Genomic DNA, 25080 nt, shown 5'->3' with positions numbered 1-25080 from the left:
TTGTCACAAGATCTACCATAGATGAGCCTGAACCTCAAAGGAGGGGGTAGAAATCTGCCCACCTTTGCTAAGAGATGGTAAGGGTGACTAGATGCAGGTTATAAGTGGAAAGTTCAATTAATTTCACTTTCTTGCTCAGCTGGGTAAGTTATTTTGGTGGGCTATTTTTGACCTGGAGCAGCTCTTTGGTGCAGTTTGTGTTGGAAGGGACCTTAAAGATCATCTAGTTCAACCTCCCTGCCATGGGCTGGGTTGCCACCCACTAGATCAGGTTGTGTATGTTCTATACTTATATGGCTGTATACATTTAAATTTTTTTCGTGGTGGAACAGAAATTGACTCACAATTAAAAAAAAAAAAAAACAAACAAACCAAACCATAACAAACTATAATAGTCCAAGCAAAATTCAAGGATTTGCTTTTAAGTTCTCTGTAGTGCAGAGCTCACCATTGTGTTTTACTTGGTGTGGGGGGGTTGCAGGAGGAGATTTACTTCTCAATAAAACAAATGCTGGGATAGCTGAGTGCTGGCCAGACAGGGACCCTGGGCTTGCAGGGATGGACAGCAGAGCATTTAGCGCCCGCAGCAAGACTGGCGAGTTACAGAAGTGATGCCTCAGCACTTAAAACATGAAGCCAGCTGTTCCCTTTGTGGCTGGCTCGGGTGTAAAGTGCTCTTGCTGTTGTACATAGTGGTCTGTCAGAATGGGGAGAGCTGGAGTGGGATCTGAGCCTGGCTGCTTTTGCTGTTGGCTCTCCAGGGTGCTGGACTGCCCTCGCCCTCTGCCAGAGATAACGCAGCGCTCTGCCCTTGTGGGGTTTGGAGAGGGGAGCTGATTGAGATGCTGATCAGTTCTTCTCCTTGGTCTCTCCCCTTGTATAAACTGTTACTCTTGGATCCCCCTGCACAGATTTTTAAAAAATGCAGAAAATACAGGCCAGAAGGCACCAAAAAAAAAAAAAAAAATGAAGGCTGGGGGAAGGGAAAGGGAAGAAAAGATGCCAAGAACAGCAAAAAAGGCAAAGGAGGAAAATACAGCAGGGAATTGGTGATCGGCTGGAAAAGCACAATAAGCAGGGGAAATCTGTCTTTATAGTTTTCATTTTAAAAAGTTTAAAGTCCATAACTGTTCAGGCACGAGGGGGTGGATGTATGAATGTAGGGTGAGGTTTGAGTGGGTGGCACTTTCGGCACTAATGCCGTGGTCAGTCTTGGCACTGCTGGGTGCAGAAATCACAGGCTGGAGAAGACTTGTGTCTGTGCTCTTACAGTTTCCAGGGTTTGCCACTGAAAAATATAATTTATAATTTAGGTAGTATGTTTCCTGGTGAACATTGGTCAGTTTGACTGTTGGTTATTGGTTCCATCAGTACAAGATAACTCTTTTGGTACTGTTCAGAGCAGCCGTTCTCTGAGCGCTCAGTCGTGGCAGCGGGGTTGCGAGCTCAGAAAAGAACGACAGGTTGCAACAAGCAGGTTGCATAAACCATGTTCTTTTTCATTGTTTTCCAAAGGTGTTGGGAGAACGTGAATGTTATTCCAGAAGAACATCTGCTGCTAGTTTTGAGGACAGTGTCAAGATGTTCTTCTGTTCAAAAGCCTAATTTTCAGCTGTATTTATTTTGGGAGGTTGAAAAGGGTTTTTTTCTTAAGGGCTTTTTATGTTGCTATGTAGTTCAATGAACATGAGCTTACCTTTTCAAAGAAAATTCTTCAGAATCAGAAGGGTTTTGTTTATTGCTGGGCTGGTTTTGTACTACCTGCTTTGAAGAAATATATATTGCAGGGAGGATTTCTGGAAATAATGGAGAGATTAACTGTTTCTCTGAAGCATTAAGTTTAAGTTAACAAGTTTCCATGTCTGTTAGACGAGTGGTATGACCTCTAACTGGATATAAAATATGAGGATGTGGTTTGGTTAGATCCTCTGTGGAGTATGAGGTGAAACAATAGCATTTGTTTCAGTATGGATGTGCTCTCAGGAAAGCAGCAGGGTTGGTGGTTAGGTGCGCTTTTTTTCAAAATTGAAATTTAATTTATAAAAAATATGTTCACTATCTAATAAAAGTTCTGTGAGAGTGATTGACTGCAGGAAAAAGCTTTTCTCATAATTTATTCCCATGTATCATTAAGCACAGAAATCTGAAATTCCGTTCCTGTGACAGGGTAATGGCTCTGAGACCACCGTAGGAAGGTGGCTGATGGGGGAAGGCTCTCGGGTGTCACTCAGCTGTGCAGGACAGACAGAGCACCTGCAGCTTGAGTGTCAGTGTGGGGAAATGAAAGCAGGCTCTTAATAAAGATGGGTTTCTAGTTCTGTGCTGCATTAAGGCAAATTGTAGGAAAATCTTCTGCAGTGCCCTGGCCCTGGCTGTTACACTGTTCTGCTTTGTGAGAAAGTCCTATTTTCAGTCAACAGGAGTGAGGAAATAGCTAATGAGCTTGTACATCCCAGCTTTTGTACAGGCTGACCTTGCATGGCTGCAATATTGAAGTATGTGGAATTTTTTTTTTTAATTATGCCTTTTTTTAATTGTGACTTTTCCCTCTTTGCCCTTCATTTGCACCATTTTGGGCTTTGCCTCTACACTCCTTACGGTCCCAGTGTGAGGAGCTGTCCCGTGGGCACCTTGCAGAGGCAGGGCTGTGTGCCCTGGCACTGCCAGGCAGCCTGGTGCCTGCCAGCAGAGCTTCCCACCATCCCTCGTCAGCAGGAATGAATGTTTCTGGGAAGATGGGGCCTCGCTCTGTGTGCTGTGATGTGTTTGCTTTCTCTGAGGAACTAGCAGGCTGGAAACTTGGCTTTGGCTGGAGAGGACCCCTTAACCTTGCCTTGGCAGAAGGAAATAATAAAGTGACAGACTTCATTTATCTTTATGCTGTGTGCGTGGCCTCGTGTGCTCTGTACACCACCAGACCTAAATCCTGGCACTCTGATTTGGCACTGTGACGGAGTAGCTGTAATTTTCAAGGTGGCTCCAGGTACAATAAAGCAAAAAAAACATTTTCTCCTAAATACGAGCATACACGTCATGTTTTGTGACCTTATTTCGTCAGCAAGTGCAAATTAATTTGGCTCTGCCCTTACGTTTTGTTTTTGTGGAATACTTTTTCTGTGACTGTGTTGCTGAAGGTGAGCTGGGGGAACTGGAGCCCTTGGCAGCTGCAGGGTGCATGCTGTGGGATGGGAGCATGGCAGGGCGGGCTGGGATTGCAAAAAGAGGCACCTTACCTGGAGCAATGGGGTTGGCAACAGCTTGAAACAGCCAGGATTACCTCCCAGCCTGCTCTGGAGGGAGGCTCCTGCCCTGTGTTAGTGAAACTCACAGTGTTCTCTGCTCTCACAGCCCTGCAGATTCTGCTCACAGCTTGATGTGTGGTGTGTTTGTTTGCACACCCATCGATCCTTGTACTTCATCCTGTGCTGCTGCTGCTGCAGCATTTTCACAGCCATTTCTCTTCCCTGCCTGGTCCCTACAGCCACGGCACTTTGTCTGCTCCCCTCCCAGGTACCCACCCTTAATGCCTGTTCCCTTCCCTCCCTCTGGTAAATCAGTTATCTCCCCCTCCAGATGGGTTTGTGTCCCCTCTGAGCAGCCAGTCCATTATATCCTGGCATGGTTGTGCAGTGCCTTTTTTGACTCTAAGCCACCTCCTTCCCTTCGCACTCGTTGCAGCTCCCCAAAGTGGAGATGTTAAAGCATTTCTGCCCATTGGGTCCCTCCTATGGTCTGCGGGAGCTTTTTGTGGCTCCCATTGGATTTAATCCCTCCCTGGAGAGCAGCAATCAATCCCAGTGTTTCTGCTGCCCCAGGCTCAGGTTGTTTGGTTTGTTGCATAAGGATTTTTGTCGCTGAAAATGCATCTCCCAACTCTTTTCAGATTTTGTGGTGCTCTAGCCCCAAAGTATTTCTTGTGTCTGGTTTTGTGCCAAATAGGTGGAAAGGTTCTTTGTTTAAACTCTTTGCTGTGGAGCGTTGTGGTGAAGGATGTATTTGCTGCATAGGTCCAGAGGACCAAGTGCCTTTCTATTATATCTGCTCTAGAGGATTTCCTGGGAAGTGTTCAGCCTCCATTTCTGTCTGTAAGGAAATCCTCTTATCTGGGCAGAGCAATAAATAGTGCTGCCTCCTGTAACAGAAACAGAAAAACATATTCTTCACATGGCTGTTTTTAAAAATGTGGGGTTTAAAATATATCGGGTGGAATGATTCTTCTGTAATAAATCCCCATAATAGAGCACTATGTATACATTTAACTGGCTGCACAGAGGTAGGGAGAGGGGCAGAGAGTGTGTTAAAAGATGATTTAGTGTCTATTTAGTAATGACAAGAACAGTAAATAATCCTACAGGTTTACAAACCTAATCCCCAGTGTCTGATTGTAGCCCTCATGTCTACTGGAATTGGTTGGAAAGATGTTAGAAGGCTGCAAAGGGAGGGCTTTGGGGGGAGTTTATTTTTAAATTTTTGGGGAGCTGGCTGGATGATTGATGGTTTTAGGTAGTATGAATGTAGCTGATTCAGTACCTTGATAGAAAACTCTTGAAGTGCCTGTCCTCCTCTGCTTGCTACAGAGATGTTGGGTGGGGATGGAGTAGGCTCGTCCTTGCTCTAAGCTCTTCCTGGTGATCCTTTCATTTAACAACTGCATTTGGAGGAAAAGGGAGGAGTATTGTTGTTTTTAATGCCCAACTTATTTTTTGCCTGTGCCCTGCAGTAAAGTGGTTGTTTTTCTTAACAGAAGAAATCCGTGATGTCTCAGAGCTGTGCCACGTGATGCTGCTGCTTTTAAATAAGCTCTTAAGAGGCTGGACCAGATGTTGGCCACATCTGTGTTTTCATTTCGTCAAACATTTCATTCCGACCCTTTTATTAAAAGAGAAAATGATAATTTAGAAATCACTTTGAAAAGTTTAGCAGCTAGGAAGATCTGTCTGGTATATAAAAAAGCAATGGGTTTGCTTTCCATGCCCTGCAGTGAGCCATGTAGCATCAAGCAGACAGATATTTGTGTCTGGTAGGGTCTACTCTTGTTGGAAACTATTGCCATGGAAATTTTCATGCCAAAATGGATGTGTTTTATTTTGAATTGGCATTCTGTAATGAAATGTGTATTTTTTTTTTCTCTGTGAAAGCATTAAACTAGGGATTTGAAGGCACCTTTGCTTCTGAAAAACCCATTTAATGAATGCCTATCGCCATGGCAGGAAAAAGGAAGATTTGCAGGCAGAGGGATATCCTGCAATTACTCCCTCTGCTGCTGTTATGGGGGTCTAAGAAATGCTTATTACGTGTAACTTGCTTCTGGATTCTTCTCTGCAATTTAACAGTTGGAGAATGAGTTTTCTGTCCCTGTTGCTAATTGATCCAATGAGAAAAACTGGCACCTAATTCAGTAACAAGTTATATTTAAAATGACAAGTGAAATTGTTCATGGTGCCTGAAATTGCATCGTTTTCAGTCTGGCATGTTAGGGCTGTATAAGAAAACAGGCACCTACTGTACTGTGACATATTAAATTTTAAACCTCTGATTCAAAAATATAGCGGGGTATAGGAGGAGCAGGGTGTATAATGATGAAGAGCAGTGGCAGCTTGATTTCAGTGGGATACTTTTATTGTTTTTAAGATGCTTTGCCAGTTTTTACTACAATAAATATTGGGATCAGTTTATGTAAAGTTGAACAGTGAGTGTGTCCATCACCACTTCCAAGTTTTGGTTTTCTAACCTGTGATTTTCAGAACTTACTAGTGATTTTCAAGATTGGCTCCATTTTTCTCTGTTGATAATTCCAAGCCTGTGTCGACAGTGGACAATTTAGTTTATTTTTTACAATGAATAGTGAAGAAAAATAAATCCTTTATTTGTGCAGGTAAACCAAATTGAAAATTTGGGTTTTTCTCCCAAAAAAATCCCTTGAGGAAACAAGGGGTAGATAATGCAATGAAGGTGGAGGCCATCCTCCCTTCTGTCCTACAACTTGGTGGTTAAAGTGCTACCCAGAATATGGGGGACCCAATTGAAGTCCCATTTTTGTATGAACTCCTTCCAACCTAGGAGCCAGGTTATCCTGGTCTGGACTCCCCTTGCACTCTCCTGTTGAGCTGTTTTATTTTATACAATGGAACATTTCTTGGACCCAGGTAGACCAGCTCCTGGGAAGATTTCTCAGACAGTGGACTACAGTATTTGCTCCTTTCCTTGGTGAAAATTCAGCCATTTTGCTCACTGGAAGTTTCTCTCTCGGTTCCAGCAGGAGAGATGTAAAGTACTTTCTTGAAGAATACCCTGCCCTCCCTTGGGTGATTCCTCTCCACGCTTTGAATGATTATGCTTTGCTAAAAAAAAAAAAAAAGTCAGTCAGTTGCATTAAAAAGGCAGCAAACCACTGGGATGTATTTTGCCACCTTGCTTTTCCTGCCCACCCTCAAGCCAGGGAGTGCTTGGCCATGTCCTGGGGGTGCCTCCCTGCCTGGCTGGTAGCAGGGTGCCTGCATGAGGAGCTGCTGGCACCAGTGCAGAAAGTTCTGCTCTTACTGCACTGCAGAGATCAGAGCAGAAGTAAAGCATATGTACTGATCAATTATGTAGTTACTATAAAATCTTCTGCACTTCTAAAGTATTTTGGGGGAAAAGGGTTGTAAAGTAAATCTGGTGCTGCCTGGGACTAAAGTGTTTAATTTATAAATGTAATGACAGTGAGAAATGTTCTTTAAAGCTTTTTTGGTTAAATTAGCACCACATCTGAACTGGTAAACTTGATATTACTTTTAGGAGACAATCTCAGGAAAATAAATCAAACCATAGTGTTACAGAGGGCTGGAGCACCTCTCCTGTGAGGAAGGGCTGAGAAAACTGAAATTGTTGAACCTGGAGAAGAGAAAGTTTCAGGGTGACCCATCTCCAGCCTTTCAGTATCTTAAAGAGCTACAAAAGAGCTGGAGAGGGACCTTTTACAAGGGCATGGAGTGACTGGACAATGGGGAATGGCTTCAAACTGATAGAAGGTTTAGATTGGATATTAAAAAGAACTTGTTTACTCTGAGGATGGTGAGACACTGGAATATGCTGCCTGGAGAAACTGTGGATGCCCCATTCCTGGAAGTGTTCAAAGCCAGGTTGGATGGGGCTTTGAGCAACCTGGTCTGGTGGAAAGTGTCCCTGCCCATGGCTGGGAGTTGGAAGGGGATGATCTTTAAGGTCCCTTCCAACTCAAACCATTCTGTGGTTCTGTGCTGTTCCTTGTGATGGGACATTTTTGGGGGGTTAAAACCCCTTTTGCCTGTGGCTTGGGGTGTAAGTAAAGTATAAAACTTTATGTTGGTTGTTTAAGGTGGATTTGAAAAGACATTTGTGAGTGCTGTGTCTGATCCCAGGGAATGTCTGTTGAGTTGAGCAGCCGTACCCTTTGCACCCCCTCAGGAAGCTCAGGCTTTATTCCTAACCAGGTGTTTTAGTTGGATTCCCTGTTATTTCACATACTTCAGGCAACTGGTTTAAACCCCTGACTTTTGCCGAGCAGATCATTGTTTATCTTCTGGGAATACTCTTAATTCCAAGCTTTGCTTGACTTTACCATTTGGTTGCCATGACCTGCCATTGGATCCTGGCATCACCCTCTGCTGGTCCAGCACTGTGCAGGAGCACCAGGCTGGGGAATCATTCCATCAAAGATCTTGGTTTGTGGGGAGGCACATCCCCAGTACTGGGGAGCGGGAGCTGTGAACATGCCATGCTGTTCTGCACCACTTTGGTTTTAATTTGTTATTGTTGATTGTTGAAACTTAATTTGTTTATATTTTTTCTGAAAGTGAACTGGTGAGGTCATCTCTTGTTTGATCTTTATTAGATGTAATGGAGATGACCAAGAAGATTGCTTCATTCCCCAGCATAAGTCTTTGTTAAATAATTTGTTTTCTTCTCTACCTGGACTACATTAATAGTGTATTACTATAGTTCTTTAATGTGATGTGGAAAATCAGGTTTTGCAGCTGTATGCTGTTCCAATCCCAAATTAAGCCTCAGCTTTTTAATGGATGGAATATTTGAAAATTTGTTTTCAGAAGTCTTAATAACTACCAAACTAGCAAAATTGCAGTGAAATTGTAATTATAGAAAGTCAAGAAGAAAGCGTGGTATAACTGTCAGCAGTGGTCTGTGCTGCTTCCCTGAAAATAGAAAATATTTTTTAAGTCATAATTTACAGATAAATTACTGACCTATATGCTCTAACAGAGAAATTTTTGTTATGATGAAAGAAAAGTGGTCATCTTTTTGAAATGGTTTCCCCAGCTTCCTGCTGAACATTTGTGGCTGTAAATTAAAATGGGTGAAAAAAAGGCGACTGGAAGTCTCTGGCTGATTTTTAGTACTGATGAAGACTGTGCTTGTTCCTGAATTTTAAATTAATCCAATGTGGTGAATTTCTGTGTGTGAAGGTCTGCAGTGAAAATACTCACCAACACATTAAACCTCCTGGATGAAGGCAGAAGGATGCAAATCTCTGAAGGACAGTCCTGAAGTGTTCCATTACTGCAGAACTTAAGTTGCAATAGGTATTGGACAAACATATGGGCTGATTAAAATGTGTTCTTTTCTCTAGGTGAGAATACAGGGGATGGAGAATTAGATCTGAGTGGAATCGATGACAGTGAAATAGATCGGGTAAGGTGCCCTGTGCTTCCTGCTGTCTCTTGTCCTGCTTGTCTGGATAACTGGGAAAGACAAAATGCTTCTTACCTGGTTTATGCTCTCTGCAACTGCCTCTTCTCTCTGATCTGTAGAGAGGTTTGAGCAATTTTAGTGGTCTGAAATCTAATGTTCATGCAAACCTGTGAATTTGGTGTTCCTTGCCCAAGTTACATATATATTTATAAGGCTGCTGCTGCTGCTTGCTTTTGACATGCTGGAATAATTATGTTTTAGAATGTCTTTTATTCCAAAGGAGAACTTTAAAAAGTTTGGTGGAGCTCTACATTCATTATTTAATTAAGATAGATTCGACATAGGAGGCTGCCATGGAAACCAAACTGTAAAACCAGTATGTGCGGCTCTTAAGTACTTCCAAAGATTTCTGTGATGTTTTCTGGATTTATTTTTATTTGTGTGGCAGCAAAAAATGCCATTTAACCTACAGACTGAGTGGGACAGGCACATGGCTGTGGAAAAGGGCTTGTTGGAGGGCACACAGCTGGTCAGCACTTGGACATGCCACAGACGAGCTCTCTGAGCCTGATGCCCTCTTCAGCTGCCACACTGCTTTACAGTGTCATTTGAACAGATAATGCCAGTGCTAAAAACTCATTTTGGGCTACAAAATCACTGAGACTGATGAGGTTGCACAGGAATTACTGATGTCCAAAATGTAGCTGTGAGGTGGGATTTGCTAGGCTGGGCATTAGTGTCTCACAATCTGAGCAGGCATTGAATGGAGGGAGCAGGAAGGCTGAGGTTTTTCACCACAGCCAGTCCATAATTAAAACAATCACAGGAGAAGAACACATTTTCTGCTCTTCCTAGGCTCTGTGATGAGGTCATAACTCTGCTTTTATGACTTCATGTTCATTTCTGTGGTAATAGACTGTAATATTGTAAGTCCAAGATTATGAAATCTCTGAAAGCCTAAGAGGGATGAACAACTGACCTAGGGAAAAGTAGATCTTACTGTTATGGCCCACTTTTAATAGAAGCAGATGAAAGAGTGAAAATATTGGTCTGATAAACCAGGACTTGCACAGCCATTTGCTCTCCTGTTTAGCCCTTGGAGCAAGGACTCCTCCCTGCATTAGTTTTGTTTGACTGGAATTATTTTTCTTATGAAATCCTAGATGTGCATCGTACTTTGGAGAAAATCTTGAATGCTCAGCCCGAAAAGATGGAGAAACCTCAGATTGCTTTTCTTGCACTTAAACATAATTTTACAAGTCTCAGGTGCACTGCTTAAAACTGAAGTGTCTTGTTCATGATGGATGACCTCATTTGTCTTCATTCTGCTGGTCTTCACTCCCAAACAGCATCGTCTGTAGAGAACTTCTGTTTCATTGCTAATTGTGCTAACTACTGGGTTAATTTTTACATTTAGGTCATCTACAATTAAGTAATTGCTACCTATCTGTCTATTTATTTCTGTGATTCATCTGAATAGTCCTAGATGTATTTTATAGCTCCATTCCCAGTAAAGATGTTATGGAGACTAGGTGGAGTTAACTGCAAAACATCTACATGTGGTTACTGAACCCAGCTGTCTGAAATCTAGAGGGCTAAAGCTCCAGCAATCTGAGCTGGTTTCCTTCACACAGATGTGGCCATTGAACTAATAATCTCAGTGTAAAGCTTCACAGAAACCTACCCAGAAGACACATGTTTTTGTTTTGGTCGCACAGGGCAATGGTTCCCATCCTGTTTTGAATTACAGACCACCACCAACACACAGAATTACTTGCAGACAACCACGTTGTCATGATAACCTCTTGTATCATCTGAAAAAAAACATAACCCAGGATAATTTTTGTTTAATTAATAGACCATGTATAATGAGTCCTGGATGGTTTTTGGTCGCTTCATCATAGTTTGGAAACCAAGTACTGTTTTTTGAAAACAGGTTGTTGCTTGTGCCAGCTTCAGATGTTACTAGAAATACTCTCTGATTGCCTTATATCACTCATATTTTCTTTTAATGTATTTTTAAAAATGGGATATGAAATGACCTTGCCAGTGTTTTTTCAGTTCTGTTTTGCTCTGTGGTTTTCAATTTGATTTCTGAAAGTAGATAAATTTGTTTTCTCTTTTAGTATATACTTAATGAAGCTGAAGCTCAGATAAAAGCAGAGCTATGGATGAAAGAAAATGCAGATTATTTGAAGGAACAAAAAGGTAAATATGTAGGCCTGAAATTTGCCTTTTGGCTGGTGTTGCTGAAATATGCAGTCTTGTGTAATTTTCATACTGGTTACCCTTTTGTCATCTTTCAGAAAAGGAAGCAAGAATAGCAAAAGAGAAAGAACTTGGGATTTATAAGGAACACAAGGTATTAAATTATGTGTTAATTGTGTCTGTTTGAAAATGTCCTGGAAATGCATTATATCTGCTGATCAGCTCCATGTAGATGTATGGGCATAATGGTACAGGTCACCACTAAAGGAACAAAAGCTACAGTACATCTAGCTCTTACTGAATTGCAAGGCTCTATTTTTTTAGGTGGTGAGTAAAACACTTTCTTGCCCAAACTTTTCTTTTAAATTGCTATTATGAGAAAATTCTGTGCATGTCAAAATCAGAGCTAGCTCTTTGCATTTATGATTGCTGTTCTAATTGCTTGCTTATTAAAATACAGGTTTTAAGATGTCTGATTTTTTTTTAACGTGTGCATGGGGAATTTGTTTGTACTTGCCATAACTTCAGTGGCTTTCTTTGCTCTTACAATAATGATTTCTTTATGAAGAACTGAACAGATCCTTGTTGCAGTCACTTGAAGGGGTATTTTGTTCTACCTTTCATAAAGAATGCAACGGTTGTGTTAACAAATGGCATGTCCTGTCTCCATGTTTAGCAGTTTAAAGCAGCCTAATTGGCCGTATATTCACGATTTACAGCATTAGTATTTTGTGTAATTGAGCAAGTGACAACTCAAATCTTCCACATGCAGCTAAAACCATGTTAGTTTTTAGCATGTATATCCTCTATCTTCTTTTCTGACTAATGCAAAAGGCAGAGTTTCCTGCTTCCCCTAGGTATTTCAACAATAAAAACAAAACCAGACAATGAAACACTGTTTTAGACTTCAGAGTTTCTCATTCATCCTGCATTTATGCAGACGTGGCAGTCTACCAGCAATTTTCAAAATTGTATAACTCCTTGGCACTGCCATGTAGCCCAAACACCCACTTTTTTGTTCGGACAACACAGGAGTTTTTCTCTAACCTTTTATTGTTTCTGACAGCTCGAGTAGAACTTGATTAATATGGTGCTTTCCAATTTCAAGGTAGCACTTGACCCATGTAGGTAAACAGAGGGGCTATTATCCATTAAAAAATAAATCTCCTGCAGAGCTTGGTGTTAAAACCTTCCTTTGAATAGGAAAATGCCAAATGAGAAACAGAGGTTCTGGGTTGTTTTCTTTTTCCTACCTACCCAGGCACGGGACACGGCTGGAAATGTTCTCTGGTGTCATTCCTGGTTGCCTGGCTCTGCACAGCATCAGCCGTGCTCGCAGCCTGTGCCTGGGAGAGGCAGCTGCAGGTGGCAGAGCTCCTGTGCCTGCAGCCTCCTGCTGCCTGTCCCATGGCTTGGGAAGCTGCTGCTGCTGCTGCTCTGGGCCCTTGGCAGCGAGGAGGAGGAGTTGGGCAGAGCCTTTCCACGCCGTGTTCAGATTTGGTCTGACACACGGCCGCGGTTCCGTGTTGCTGTCAGTGCTCTGGGGAGCCGTGACCCAGCTTCACTCTCGCTTTAATTCAGGTTTAGCAGGGGAGATCCTTTATTTCCATGCTGGGTGATGCTGTGGGGTCCCTATTCCTGTAACAAGAGTCCCTGTTCCACGAGTTCACTGGCCCGTCCTTCTTCTCTCTCTCTATTAAGTAAAGAATTTCTAATAAACTCTCTGGGCATTTGGCAAAAAAGCAAACATTCGTCTCTTAGAGAAGAGAGACACTTTTATCCCATTGAGTAGCAGGAGATGGAGCACTGGCTTAGCCTGGGCACATCACCTGCATCCCCCACATCAGCAGCACCTGAGCCAGGACTGCTGCACTCCAGCTTGCCCCTCTGCTTCATGGAAACTTTGTTTGTATCTACATCACTAATTTTATATTTTAATTAAGCCAAAGAAATCTGCAAAGAAGCGGGAGCCAATTCAAGCCAGCACAGCAGGAGAGGCAATTGAAAAGATGTTAGAACAGAAGAAAATCTCAAGTAAAATTAATTATAATGTGCTAAGGGACCTGAACAGCAAAGGAAGTAACACACCAAAGAAAGAGGATGACAGCACTGATGACAGCACCAACACCAAGAAGCTGTCAAGAAGAAAATCTATTGCCAGTAGGAATATAGCCAACCCTGTAAACAGTGTGGGAAAAAGGTACTGCAATTGTTCATTTATATCTCTGTCTGTGAGACTGTCTATGTATCTTTCTGAGCCAGACAATGTAGGGACTGAAACATTTGTTTGAGGCTAAAATAATGTCGAGGCTCTGTTTTTATTTATTTTGCCTGCACTGTCATGGCGACACCTTATTTATAGTTCACATTTCAGAGGTTTGCTTTGGTGAGTTAATCATCCCAAAGCCAAAAAACCCACAAAATCAATGGAAATTCACAAATGTGAATATATCAGTCAGGGACACCTTTTCTTCATAAAATCCTGACATTTGCTGTCCTTCCTTTAAATTGTCTGTATGAGCTGACGTGACACTAAATGTTCGAAAGCTTTTCCTTTTTGCTTGATTTGAAAACTATAGTTCCCATCTGTTTTGACAGCTAGCTGCTTTGATTAGCTTTTATTTTAGTTTTATTCCAAACTTTTGTTGTTAATTGATGACACAAATACAAAGCTTTACAGTAAATATGCTTGTCGGTTTTCTGGTCTGCATTTGAAAATGTTTTATAGTGTGATGAAAGCTCCTGTTTTAATGAGAGAAATACTCAAATTGCTAGGCAGATTTGTAGTGTGCTGTAAAATGTATAAGGAGATTGATGTGTCCAATCTGCAATATTCAACTGTTTTATCTGTCTGTGGTTTATGAAGTCACGTTGGATCATAATTTTGACGTATAGTAATTTCTTACTTAGATGTTGTTTATTTATTTATTGCCTATTTATTTACTGCCAGAATGATAGGCCAAATGCCACAAGGAAATCTCAGTATCTAATTTTGAAACATAAAATGTTGTCTTTGCACGGCTGTTCAGATTTAGGCATGTGTTGAAACTGGGTAAGGGACCCGGGAGGGCAGGAGGGCAGCCACCTACGAAGTGTGAGAAAACATCTGCTTGTGAAAGAACAGGATACGTGGGGTACCTGGAGACATGATGCTGGGAAGGATGCTAAGTGCAAATCTCTCAGAATCTGAGGAAAATAAGGATGGCAAAACCTAACCCCTTGTTTTAACTTCATTTGCCAGTGAGGCCAGAGGCACGGGCTTCAGTTTGGGCTGAGAAGCCAAATGCCAAAGTCACTGGTCCCACTGTCACCAGATTCAGATTTTTACAGTATATCAGCCTTTTTTTCTTCTTTATTCTGTAGTTTTGGCTTCATCCTCATTCAGCTTCTCATTCTCAGTATCAAAAGCCTTGCTTTCCAGCTGTTGACTCACTGGGATTTTAGGCTCCCCTGTGAGTTGCACGGGGAAGATGCATCAAGGATTAACTTCACAGCATTTAGCTTATGCTTTATTTGCAGTTAACAGGTATTCATGAGTCGTGTTTCTGGTATTTCCAGTAAAGTAGGACCAATTCAGTTGTCTGAAATGCATTGCTGGGTAGGAAGTAGGGGCTGGGCAGGATCCTGCTTGCATTTCAGAGCTCAGCAGTGACATCCAAGCTCAAGCTCCTTCGTCACATCCCAGCCTTGTCACTGCTGAGGTTTGCAGAAATGCTGGGCCCTTGGAACTCCTGTTGAATTCAGCATGTAAAACTCTTAACAGGTGTTAAACTCTTTGGAAAATCATGCCATAAATATTTAATTTAACAGTGGTGCAACTTGAAAAGGTTTCTAAATAAATACAAATCAGTATTTTCCAAAAGCAGCTAATAAAACGTATTTATTTTTCCTCTTGAGAGCCTAAAGTACATCCTTAAGATGCATAACAGAGTTTCCTGATGATGATTAGCAGATCTCAGATACAATGAATTTTGCAGCAGAACACTTCAGAGGAGGTTGATGTACAAGCAGATAAGTGAGCTAAGAAGATTTTGCACTCCTGAAGTAGGCAGTGCTCTTGCTTAAATATTATCAAGGATTTGACAAACATTAGTTGGGCTGCTTTTTTTCCCCTTATAATTAAAGATTTATGACATACTTTTTATTTTTTTTAATGCCATGCCTTTTAAATGGCATGCATAAATTTCTGTGTTCTGCATTGTTCTTATATGCCTTGCATTCATAGCCTTTGTTCAGTACTGTTCCTCTGAGAGGTGAATGGCTAAATACTTTCTCAGGGATACAAAAATCATGATAATTTATATGCAATTAATAATAATAAAACTCCTGAACATTGCTCATTAGAAAATGAATGAAGCAGATAATCTGTCTTTTTCCAGGAGGCATTTGCAGAAATGGGATCATATGGTTTGGGTTGGAAGGGACCTTAACGATCATCTATTGTTTTGGTTTGTAGTGATTTACAGGCCTGCATATTTATCTTTATGTATTTAAAATATTTAGTAAGCTGCCTCTGACTGCAGTATCACCACGGATAGCCAGGCTTTGATCCAGTCCTTTAGTTCATTGGAGTTGTATCAGATTTTAAAGAGCTATTTCTTGAGTCCTGATCCCAATTAAAAGATGCCAGTACAGGGAGTACCAAGTTACAGGATGGGGAACAAATATTCATTCTTGGTGATTAAAGCAGTGCTCCTGTAACGGTATAAAAATGGAAATTTTATAATATATATAGATACATATCTTTCTTGCTTTCCTTTTAAGTAATTTTACTTATCACACCAGATTTGGACAGATGATATAGCCAAGTTTGTCATGTGTCTTAGAAATCATCTTTGTATACAGTCTGAAGCACTCTGGAAATAGGAAATTGATATTAATTCCCATCTTTCTAATTGCTTCTTGCTCTAAAATAGTCTGTGCTGTTATTTCCACACAGAGGACTTTAGATTATCCCTAAAGATTGGGTATCCCAACCAGACAGGGTGCAATGTCTGGGTGTTTTTTTTAATATCACATAAAGTAGCAGTTACTGTGGTAATCAGTTAAATACAGAAAAGCTTTTGTTTCCTGATGTGATAATGATAGGCAAATTTTACAGTCTTGTAAAAAGTTGTTGATTTGGAAGAAATTTATAAAGAGCTGAAATGCTAAGCAGGTCCCAGGAATATGCTTGAAGTGGATAGTCTTTCAGTTGGTGGCCCTTTTATTAGAGCTTTGTTGATACCATAATCACTTAATGGTTACTTGGATTTCAAAGACAATACAGTTTTATCTACCTCTTATTTTATCAAAAATCCTAATTTTGAAATCTCATAAATGTTTGGTAAATTCTACAGTTTTGGTAGGAAGACAGTTCAAAGAATTCTTCCAAAGATCATGCAGGTTTCTCCTTGTTAGGTGGGCAGATATTAAGTATATTTGCGTTTTCAGAAGGAAACTGATGTTTGAACAGGTTTCTTTACTGTGAACTTTCCGAGCTTTAGAAAAAGCCTGACTTTCCTCAGACACATCTCCCAGAATTGTACTGGGGGTTGACTTAATTTATCTGTCAAGATGGTAGAAGACTAGTAATGACAATGTAAGTAGTTTTAGGAAACTTCATATTGTGTAAATGTATTTTATTCTGTTTCTTATTGCATTTTTGTTCCAGTGAGTATCACGACTGGTGCTTCATATGCAAAATCCTTTTCATTCCCAGTGTGTTGCAGATGTGGCACAGTGGATGTTACCATAATAGATGTTGCAACTCTAATTTCAATTACCAGTTGCACAGTTTATCTTTACTAATGTCTTCTATGCATATGAAACATAAGAATAATATGTTGAACTCCAAGAAAAGAACAATTGCTGCTTCAAGAACCTTAAAATCTGAACTTTAACTAGAGCTGTGCTGTGCACTGGAGCACTTCAAGCTCAGTAAAGAGGGTTTTTAGGACTGGAAGTATTTGGTTAGAAGCTTAATAATTTATTTTATATTTACTTGAGCTGAATTTTACAACATTACATGTAAAGTGAAATGTGTTGTACCAAGAAAATGTGGAAACAAGAAACCTTTCAAGTCACTACTTTTAAAAAATTTTATGCCTATTTCTTGCTATGTGCTTGAAATTGGTAATGATATCAGAAAAGACAGGATCCATTATCAGGGGAGTAAATGTGTCAGGTTAATCTCCTGAAGAATTTGCCTTGGAAGAAATGAAGCAGGACTGTGAAGCACAGTGGAATCCATTGTAATGAAACAAGCTTGTTCTGAATGGGACCATATGAATATATAATAGCAAACCAAATCATGCCTGCTATGAGTATGACAAAAACCCTTGGCAGTAATCTCAGATCTGATTAGATTTGAAGATTCACCTCCAGATTCTCTCCACAGTCTCCCTTGTATTTGCTGACTGTCCATATTGCCAGTACAGCTTGGTGCATGGCTCCACCTGTGCTTTAGAGCCATGGGATTTGGGGATTGGGAATTGTGCCCTTTCAGTACCAGGGACTTGTTCTGCTGCTCAAGTTCCTGCTCTAGTTAAATTTTTAACTCCAGCTAAATTTTTGTTAGGTTTTCAGTGGGTGTCACAACTCCAGAAAAATCTTCTTTATTAGGGAGAATGTATGAGATGCTTTTCTGCAGCCTAGCATGCGACATCTTGTTTACCCTGATAAATTGCTTGGTGCTTTCTTGTCTCTAATTGGAATCATATTTCCCTGGAGAGTCAAATGTGGGCAGAAGCCTAATTTTGATGCTTTAGAGGAGCCTGTAATACCACACTGCCAGGGAGCTGAGGAAACAATGAGAGGCCCTCAGCTGCCTCCCTCAGCCTCCACCCTTGTTTGTAGTTGTCCTTTTTGGTGTCCAGGATGGGCTTTTTGCTCTCTAAGGCTGGGTACTCCAAATTCAGCTGCAAGTCTGAATGTTGCCCAGAGCAGCTGTGGATGCCCCATCCCTGGAAATGTCCAAAGCCAGGTTGGATGGGGCTCTGAACAACCTGGTCTAGTGAAAGCTGTCCCTTGGGCTGGACTAGGTGACCTTTGAAAGTCCCTTCCAAGCCAAATCACTCTATGATCCCATGATTCTATGAATGCTTTTTCTACACTGGCCATGGCTTGTCACTGATTTTTATAAAACCAAAGGAAATGGGTTTTTCCATGTACAATATTTTTAGTTTTATGTTATGAGACTGGTATTTGTGGAGGGGAGGACCATCAGCTCGTGTTTCTTAGCTGACTTGGGCAAATCCAAAACAGCATGAAACAAAGCTCAGTTGAATAATCTAAGGGATCCCTGAACATCTTAAAACCTTTGTATTTAACCTTTGTTAAACCAGGTGATTACAATAGTTAGAGCTCTTTTGATTCACTGCATCAAGAAGAGACCTGTTGGTTCACAACCTTCTTTGTTAAGAAAAATGACATTGCAGTAATAATTTAAAAGTTTGGGAATGGCTGTCTTAAAAGTTCCTTGTCTGCAAGAGGTGCAGTGGAGTCTGGTGGGCTGGTGGGTGTCTGCAGCCAGTCCTTACAGGTTGGCAATTGGTGATAAAACAAAGCTCCTGAGGAGGGACAGATCCTATGTTTGGTGGATGTGAAGCTTTTGAGAATCTTTTCCATGCTGGCTTTGGTGGCCCCTTCTACAAATGGGCCCTTTCAGATGAAATCTTAATCTGCTCTAATTTTCTACCATATATTTTTATTTTTTGGAATTGCCTCCGGCTCTTTGTCTAATTTACTTTTGATATCGTGTTTTTCTCTCTCTGCTTTGAATTATTTTACAGGGTTTGGAATTAATGTATATTTACTCAAAGTGAGATATTAAATTTTATTTCTTTTCTTGTGCTACATTAGACCTTCTTTTTATATGTGACTAAAGGGGTAACACTGATTTCCCAGCTGGAATAAAATTCCTTACAGAAGATACTGTGAGTCCTTGCTGAGATGGTAGCTAGGAGTTTATTCTATAGCTCAGCTGTTATTTGGTATTATTTAGTGTTTTGTATGGAAGCAGTCTCGTGTTGGCTGCAGGATTCTGGCTAGACTGTGATTCCTGGGCACACATGGTGGGAGTATGTGGAGTCAGCTTTTGGTTTGAATCTTGGGTACATGGTGAATAATTCTCTAACCACTTGGACATAACTGTTTTCTTATGTGATCTGTGCTTTGAGAGTTTCTTTGGAGTGTATTTTCATGTGTGTTTTTGCTTTGCTGTGGTATATAATAATTTAAATCAAAGGTTAATCAAAATGATTACTCATTTTGAACAGGAAAACGGTGACATTTGATAAGTACCTCCACTTTAAATAAATCCTACCAGTATTTTCCAATCTTGTAACTTTTAGAGGGGCAAGCTTATACCAATTATGTTCAGTATTTTATTTACAAAAAGCTATAAGCCAAGGAAAAAAAATGAGTTCAAGGCTTCCAAGGTTCTGCCTTTTAAGTCATGCATCTCCTTATTAAAGCTAGCTCTTCGAGGGAGAGCCTCCTCAGTGACCTTGAGAGGAGCTGACACTGGAGTTTGCTTGTGCACAGCTGATTTGAGGAGTGGATCTGCTCAAGCCTGTAGTGTTGTAACCTGGCTAGTGCTGCAGGTTACTGCTGTTCCTGTGAGCTAAGCAGCCTTTTGAAATAAAGAGATAAAGTAGAGGCAAGAATGCGAGGGAAATGGATCTGACCCAACATGTTTTAAAGGAGACTGTGTGGTTTCAATGTCTGAACGCTGAAATGTGATGGCCAGCAGTCTTTCCTTCTTCAGTAAGTGAGGACACAGGAGCAAAAGGCATCATCTTCTGCATGTAACACCACTCTCTGAGAGGATGCAGAGTTGAGCAAATGCCACTGAGAGACTGGGAGGCAGGAGCCAGCTTGGGGTCCAGGCAATGATGCAGCAGGTTATTACTTTACCCTGAAATTCACTTCTCTTGGCACTGAGCTAAGACAGAAAGATGGGGAAAGAATATTTTTTTCTTTAAAAAAATCCCCAAAACAAAACAAAAAATGCCTCAACAAAGCAGCCCTCCCCCCCACACAAACTGTCCCCAAACCTGTCCTTACAGAAGCTGTGAGGTGTTTGTCAGGAATTTATTCTTCAGACTGTTTTGAGGATCAATTCCCCTGTTCCCCCAATACAATAGCATTTTTATTTCATATCTGTCATTCTCGATACCTCTCAAAATACAGCTGCATTAAACTCTGAAACATGTATGGATAGTGCATCACTGGGAAGGGAGCTCCCAGCCAGCCATTGCCTGGCATGGCTTGTGTCCCCAGCCTGCTGCAGGAGCTGCTGCTGACAGTCATTCCCTGCTCATTCCAGCATCTCTGGACTTCTTGTCATGTTTCTTAGGGTGAGGTTAGCAAAAAACTTCATTCCTTCATCCCTTAGTTCTTTCCTTCCTTCTGTAGGAGGTGAATCATTTCCCCTTTTGTGCCTGTTCTGCCAGTGAGTCAAGAGAAACCAACTTAGAAGATTTTCTAGCCTGTTAGTAAAATGAGTATTCTTGTTAAAAATCCTAGTTTGGGGTTCATTAGTTTCTGAATATTGGAATAAAATGCCAGGATTTCAGTATGGCAATTAACCCACCTGTATCCTCACTCTGTAAAATACAGTTGGAGGAAAAATAGCTTAGTGATAGGGGAAATAATGTAAAGAAGCCTCCTTGATGTGACCTGTACCAATTTATTTAAGTTCAGTGATGCTGCAAATCATCCATCCCTGGTTGTACATCATTCATTAAGAACTTTCAAATTTTATACAGACTTTTAATGCTGTCAGAATGTGGTTTAGTATAAGGATAAGGGAGCATTGTCTGCTGGGACTGCAGAGGAGTGTTCCTGAGCTGTCATTTACTGGAAGTTATGAGAAATATACATATATAAACCCTTCAAGATTGGGTGAGCACACATCTAGACTTGTGTCGAGTGTTTCAGGAATAACAAGAATCTGCCAAATCCAGTGCTCTGTTCCATTTACCCCAAATTATTAGAATGCCTTCAATTTAAAACTAAAAAGGCATTGATCCGGCTCGACCTTGTGGCCCAGACCCAGGTCAAGTCTCCTTATTTTTACAGCAGCCTTTTTGTTTGTTTAATATAAATTGGATATTTCTTTTCTGCCTCCCACTCAAGAAAGTCATCTTTGTGTTGAATTCCAGGGGAGGGTGGCTGGGCAGTACAAAAATGCAGAGGGGTTTTTGGTGACTGTCTGAAATAATTTCTTCTTGCATTTTAAAACCAAATAGGAGCAATTTGAGCCCAGAAGATAATTTTGTGTGACAGTTGGATTGCAAGTGCCTTGTTTATCTATGTTCTCATTTTCAGGTTGGTTATAAGAAAAGACTCTGCGAGCTTTTTTCTTCCAAATTACACTCAGTGGGTCTAATGGGAGACAATATAAATATGTATGTGCAGTCTCTTGAACTTTATAGCGTGTTAGCAAAAATAGTTATATGGTTATATGTGGTGCAGGGATGAGGACAGTGGGAAGAAACAAAAAATTGGAAGTGTTATGTGTCTTGTTATCAAACCCTGGAGGTGCATGTCCTGTGGCTGAGAGGGCTTCAGCACTGTGAAATGCTTGTTCTCAGTCTGTAGGTTTTTCCTGATGTATTTTTTCTTTTTTTTTTTTCCCCACGTGTGGAAAATGGTTGGTTTCTGAATTGATTTTTCGTTGACCCCTTTTCCAGCAGGGTCTGCTTGTTGATCTTTACAGTGTGTGTCTGCTCATTTTTCCAGTTTAAACCACGGGAAGTGTATGTCTGATGTGTCTTAGATGTGTCAGTGAAGTTGAGTCTTCAGTGAGTATTTATAAAATGTTGAAGGGAAAGGAGCCAACCAAACAAAATGTTAACTTTCCCTCACTGCAGTATGGCATACATTATTTTACCAAGGCCAATACCCGAGCTAGGGGAGCAGTCACATGAAGCTTCTTGTTCCTTGCTGTGTGCAGGCATTTCCAGATGGGATGGCTGGCAGCCACTCTGTGGTTAGGAGTGCTGTTCCTTCACCATGACAGGGTAAAGGCTTGGAAAGTTGCAGCAGTTTTTTACAAAACTTGAAGTCCTATTTGCTCACGTAATATTTAACAGCATCCACATAATTAGTTTTAAATCAGCCAGTGTGCTGTAACTTACTCATTTATGTAAGTGCTGTTCCATTACCCAGTGATGCTGCTGGTGCACTCGCTGAGTTCAATTTTACCTTGGCTGCAGTTGTTGCTAAATATGGGCTGAAACATTCTGAGATAACTTCTACATGTGGTCTTGGAAGATACATGCAGCAAATTTAACTTTTTCTTCTGTTGCTGGATTTCCAACTTATTGTGAGTCAGAAATCTCTGCCCAGCGTTTTCCCCTTCCTCCAGTGCTGCAAGACCATGGATTGAAGAAACCCATTGCTGTGTGTGGGATGTTCAGAACCCAGGACACTTCCTGACCTGCTCTAGAGCAGCTCGTCTCCTCTTCTCTCTTACAGGCCCCTTCCTTGTGACCTACAAAGTATGACAGAGGGAAACCACCAACTTTTTGTATATATTTTGCTCTCCCCCCGAAGTTTTGCCCATGAACAGAACACTTGTGCTGCCACAGAGGTCAGATGGGAAGACACAGAACAGAGTACAGCATGTGTGGACCTCAGGACCTGCTGTCCATCTGCAGTGGAGAGCCTCTGGCCCTGAGCACTCTTCCCAGGCATTGCTTGGCTCAACAGCTGTCAAAACCCAGACAGTTTAAAGGAGGCTGTAGCAGCCCACAGCATGACATGGTGCAATAGATTTTAAATCTTTATTTATACTCAGGGTTGAGTGTAACCTTCCTGCTGAATTGGACATTGAGAGCCCTCTCAGGCCACATGCAGAACAGAAGTATTCAGATGTGTATTCAGTAGTCTGTCACCTCTTTATTCTGAAATGGTTTAGATGTGGTATTTATGTGAAAGAAATACATGCTGTTACAGCATAGTGTTCTTTTAAGAAGTTATCAGCATATTTAATCTGAGTGGTTTGAGATATTTAATCTGAAGTATGAAGGACATGCATACAGATTTGGAAGTGGAATGAAGTGGCTGGCATATTTATTTTGTAAGGTTATCTTTGCCTGTCTAGAGGGGTAACAAAGTAGTTTTAAGAGAAAAATGGCTTTGCAGACTTCTGTATGGATTTTATCATGGAGCAGTAAAGAAACAAAATAATTGGAAACCTAACTAAAGCTGTTGGCTGAAGTTGAGTGAGACAATCATCAGATTAAAGCTGTAGTTGAATCAATCAGTCATCTGATGAATTAATAACAGAGATGAAAGTCAACAATGAATCGAATTATTAGATGAAGAGGAGCAAGACAGGAACCAGGGTAGTTTAAAACATTGCAGCAGGTTATTACAAGGCAGTGTCACTTGCTACCTTGTTCCTGGAGGCAAAATTGGGACTGTCCAGTCTGGGCTTAGTAAGTCAGTGGAAGGGTTAATTCTGTGCCTGAAGGTGCTGCTTAACCAGAGGTGGTTTAGAAGCTTGTTCTTTTTCCTGCCAGATAAACTGTGTGCAAGCAATATTGGCTTAAAATTTGATATGCAAATAGAGCACGTCTTAGACATGTTTGCACTTTATTCATACCTATTGAAATATTACAGAGAAATATGGTGGGAACAGAGCAGCAGAACAGTGAACTCCTTTGTGTGGATTGTTTGTGGAACAGGATGTCTGGGAGAGCAGCTTGGGTTGCTCATATCTCTGGTGGTGCCTACTGTGGGCTTTGTCTGGGTGTTCTCATGTCAGGCTGTACCTTCTGAGCTTTCTCCTCCACCTCTGGACAGTGTCCAGGAGATTAGGATCATCAATGGCTCTCAGTGATGTGGCAGTGCAAAAAAAATTGCTGTTTGCCAACATGTTCATTTGTTGCCCCACCTCTAAAAGCATCTAAAGGCAGTGGTGAGTTAAGAGCTTGCTTTGCCTACAACCTGGTCTAGTCCAAATGTGATTTCAACCCTGGGAAGTCTGGAATATAAAAAATATTATTGGGCCTTACTATCAGATTACATGTAATTTATTTTTCAACTCAGAACATAAATACTCCAAAAGTACAAGAGAGAAGCTTGCTGAGAAAGCTTTAGTCTCATCATGGGAAAAGTCCAGAGTATATATACCTTAAATTTCCATAAATCCCTGTAGGAATAGAGATACTTTATTTCCATTCTTATTTTCATTTTCCTGTTATTTCTTGAAACATTCTTGTTCCTTTTCAAGAGCAAAGCATTGGGGTAATGAAATCATTTGGTTTAACTGGATTTCATGCATTGATCTTGTATGGCTCAGAGAGACCTTGTCATAGATTTCATGAAAATAAACCTAATGCTATACCAATTCAGCAAATCTAAAAGCATGAGATGACAATAGTTGCCTGTTTTATTAAAACAAAAAAAAAATATATATATAAGGGTTGGGAAGCCACGAAGGTCAGAAAGACAAAGAAAAAGAGCTAATTAAGGATTTAAAGCCACTGAGGTTTGGACATTTTTGCAACCAGCAAACTGAGTGGAATGTAAAGTGTGGTGCGTGTAAGCTGTCAGGAATCATAAATTCCGAACATAAATTCTGTATAATGCAAAATAACTTCATAGCAAATGACTGAGTAGCTGGAGAGATCTTGGATGGACGGGAAAGGTTTCTACAAAAATAAACCTCATCTCGCTGACCTTTGCCGACCCTGGCTGCCTCTCTCTTAATCTAACCTGAAGAGATTAGAACAAGTCCAAACATCAAAAGGAGCCGTAGACACCATTGTCTCCCGGAGCCCCATTGTGTTGAGGAGGGATTTCTCAGGAAGCAGCAGCCTGCTCCTGCTCCGGAGCCTTCCCCCGCTGGCACCAACAATGCAGCCCGGGCTGGGGTCAGCCTGGCCATCCTTGGAAAAACAACCCACCACCCTTGACATGATGGATGGGAAACCCGACTCCGGGATTCATTTGCCCAAACTTGTTTGGAAGATTTGCTGGGTTTATTGAGCCAACATTTTTCAGGTGCTTCCTGTGTTTTATCCAGGAGTGGATAAGTAACTCCTGTGTTCAGCAGCAGAAAACACAAATGTAATTGCATCACACTGAAGGTTTGCCTTTCAACATAGTAATCTCCAGAGCCTGGATTTTTACAGAAATTATATGTTTGGTTTTTTTTTACACATTCAGTTATATATACACACATGCACACAAGTTTTACAGAGATTT

At 41.0% G+C, this 25080-nt stretch overlaps 1 protein-coding gene across 2 annotated transcripts in view; it reads left to right on the top strand.

Moving 5' to 3' along the window:
• BRF1 (BRF1 RNA polymerase III transcription initiation factor subunit) overlaps positions 1–25080 on the top strand; it is a 172019-nt gene that overhangs the window by 115619 nt on the left and 31320 nt on the right. For both annotated transcript variants that reach the window (XM_064422875.1, XM_064422876.1), the window contains 4 exons: positions 8606–8667; positions 10794–10875; positions 10974–11029; positions 12819–13075. In XM_064422875.1, coding sequence (XP_064278945.1) covers positions 8606–8667; positions 10794–10875; positions 10974–11029; positions 12819–13075 — 457 coding nt within the window. The remainder of the gene's footprint in view (positions 1–8605; positions 8668–10793; positions 10876–10973; positions 11030–12818; positions 13076–25080) is intronic.

This window comes from Passer domesticus, chromosome 6 (genome assembly GCF_036417665.1).
Source record: "Passer domesticus isolate bPasDom1 chromosome 6, bPasDom1.hap1, whole genome shotgun sequence".
In the NCBI taxonomy this organism is placed as follows: Eukaryota; Metazoa; Chordata; class Aves; order Passeriformes; family Passeridae; genus Passer; species Passer domesticus.
The sequence above is the reverse complement of the archived record's forward strand: the minus strand, read 5'-3'. Positions and strand labels throughout refer to the sequence as shown.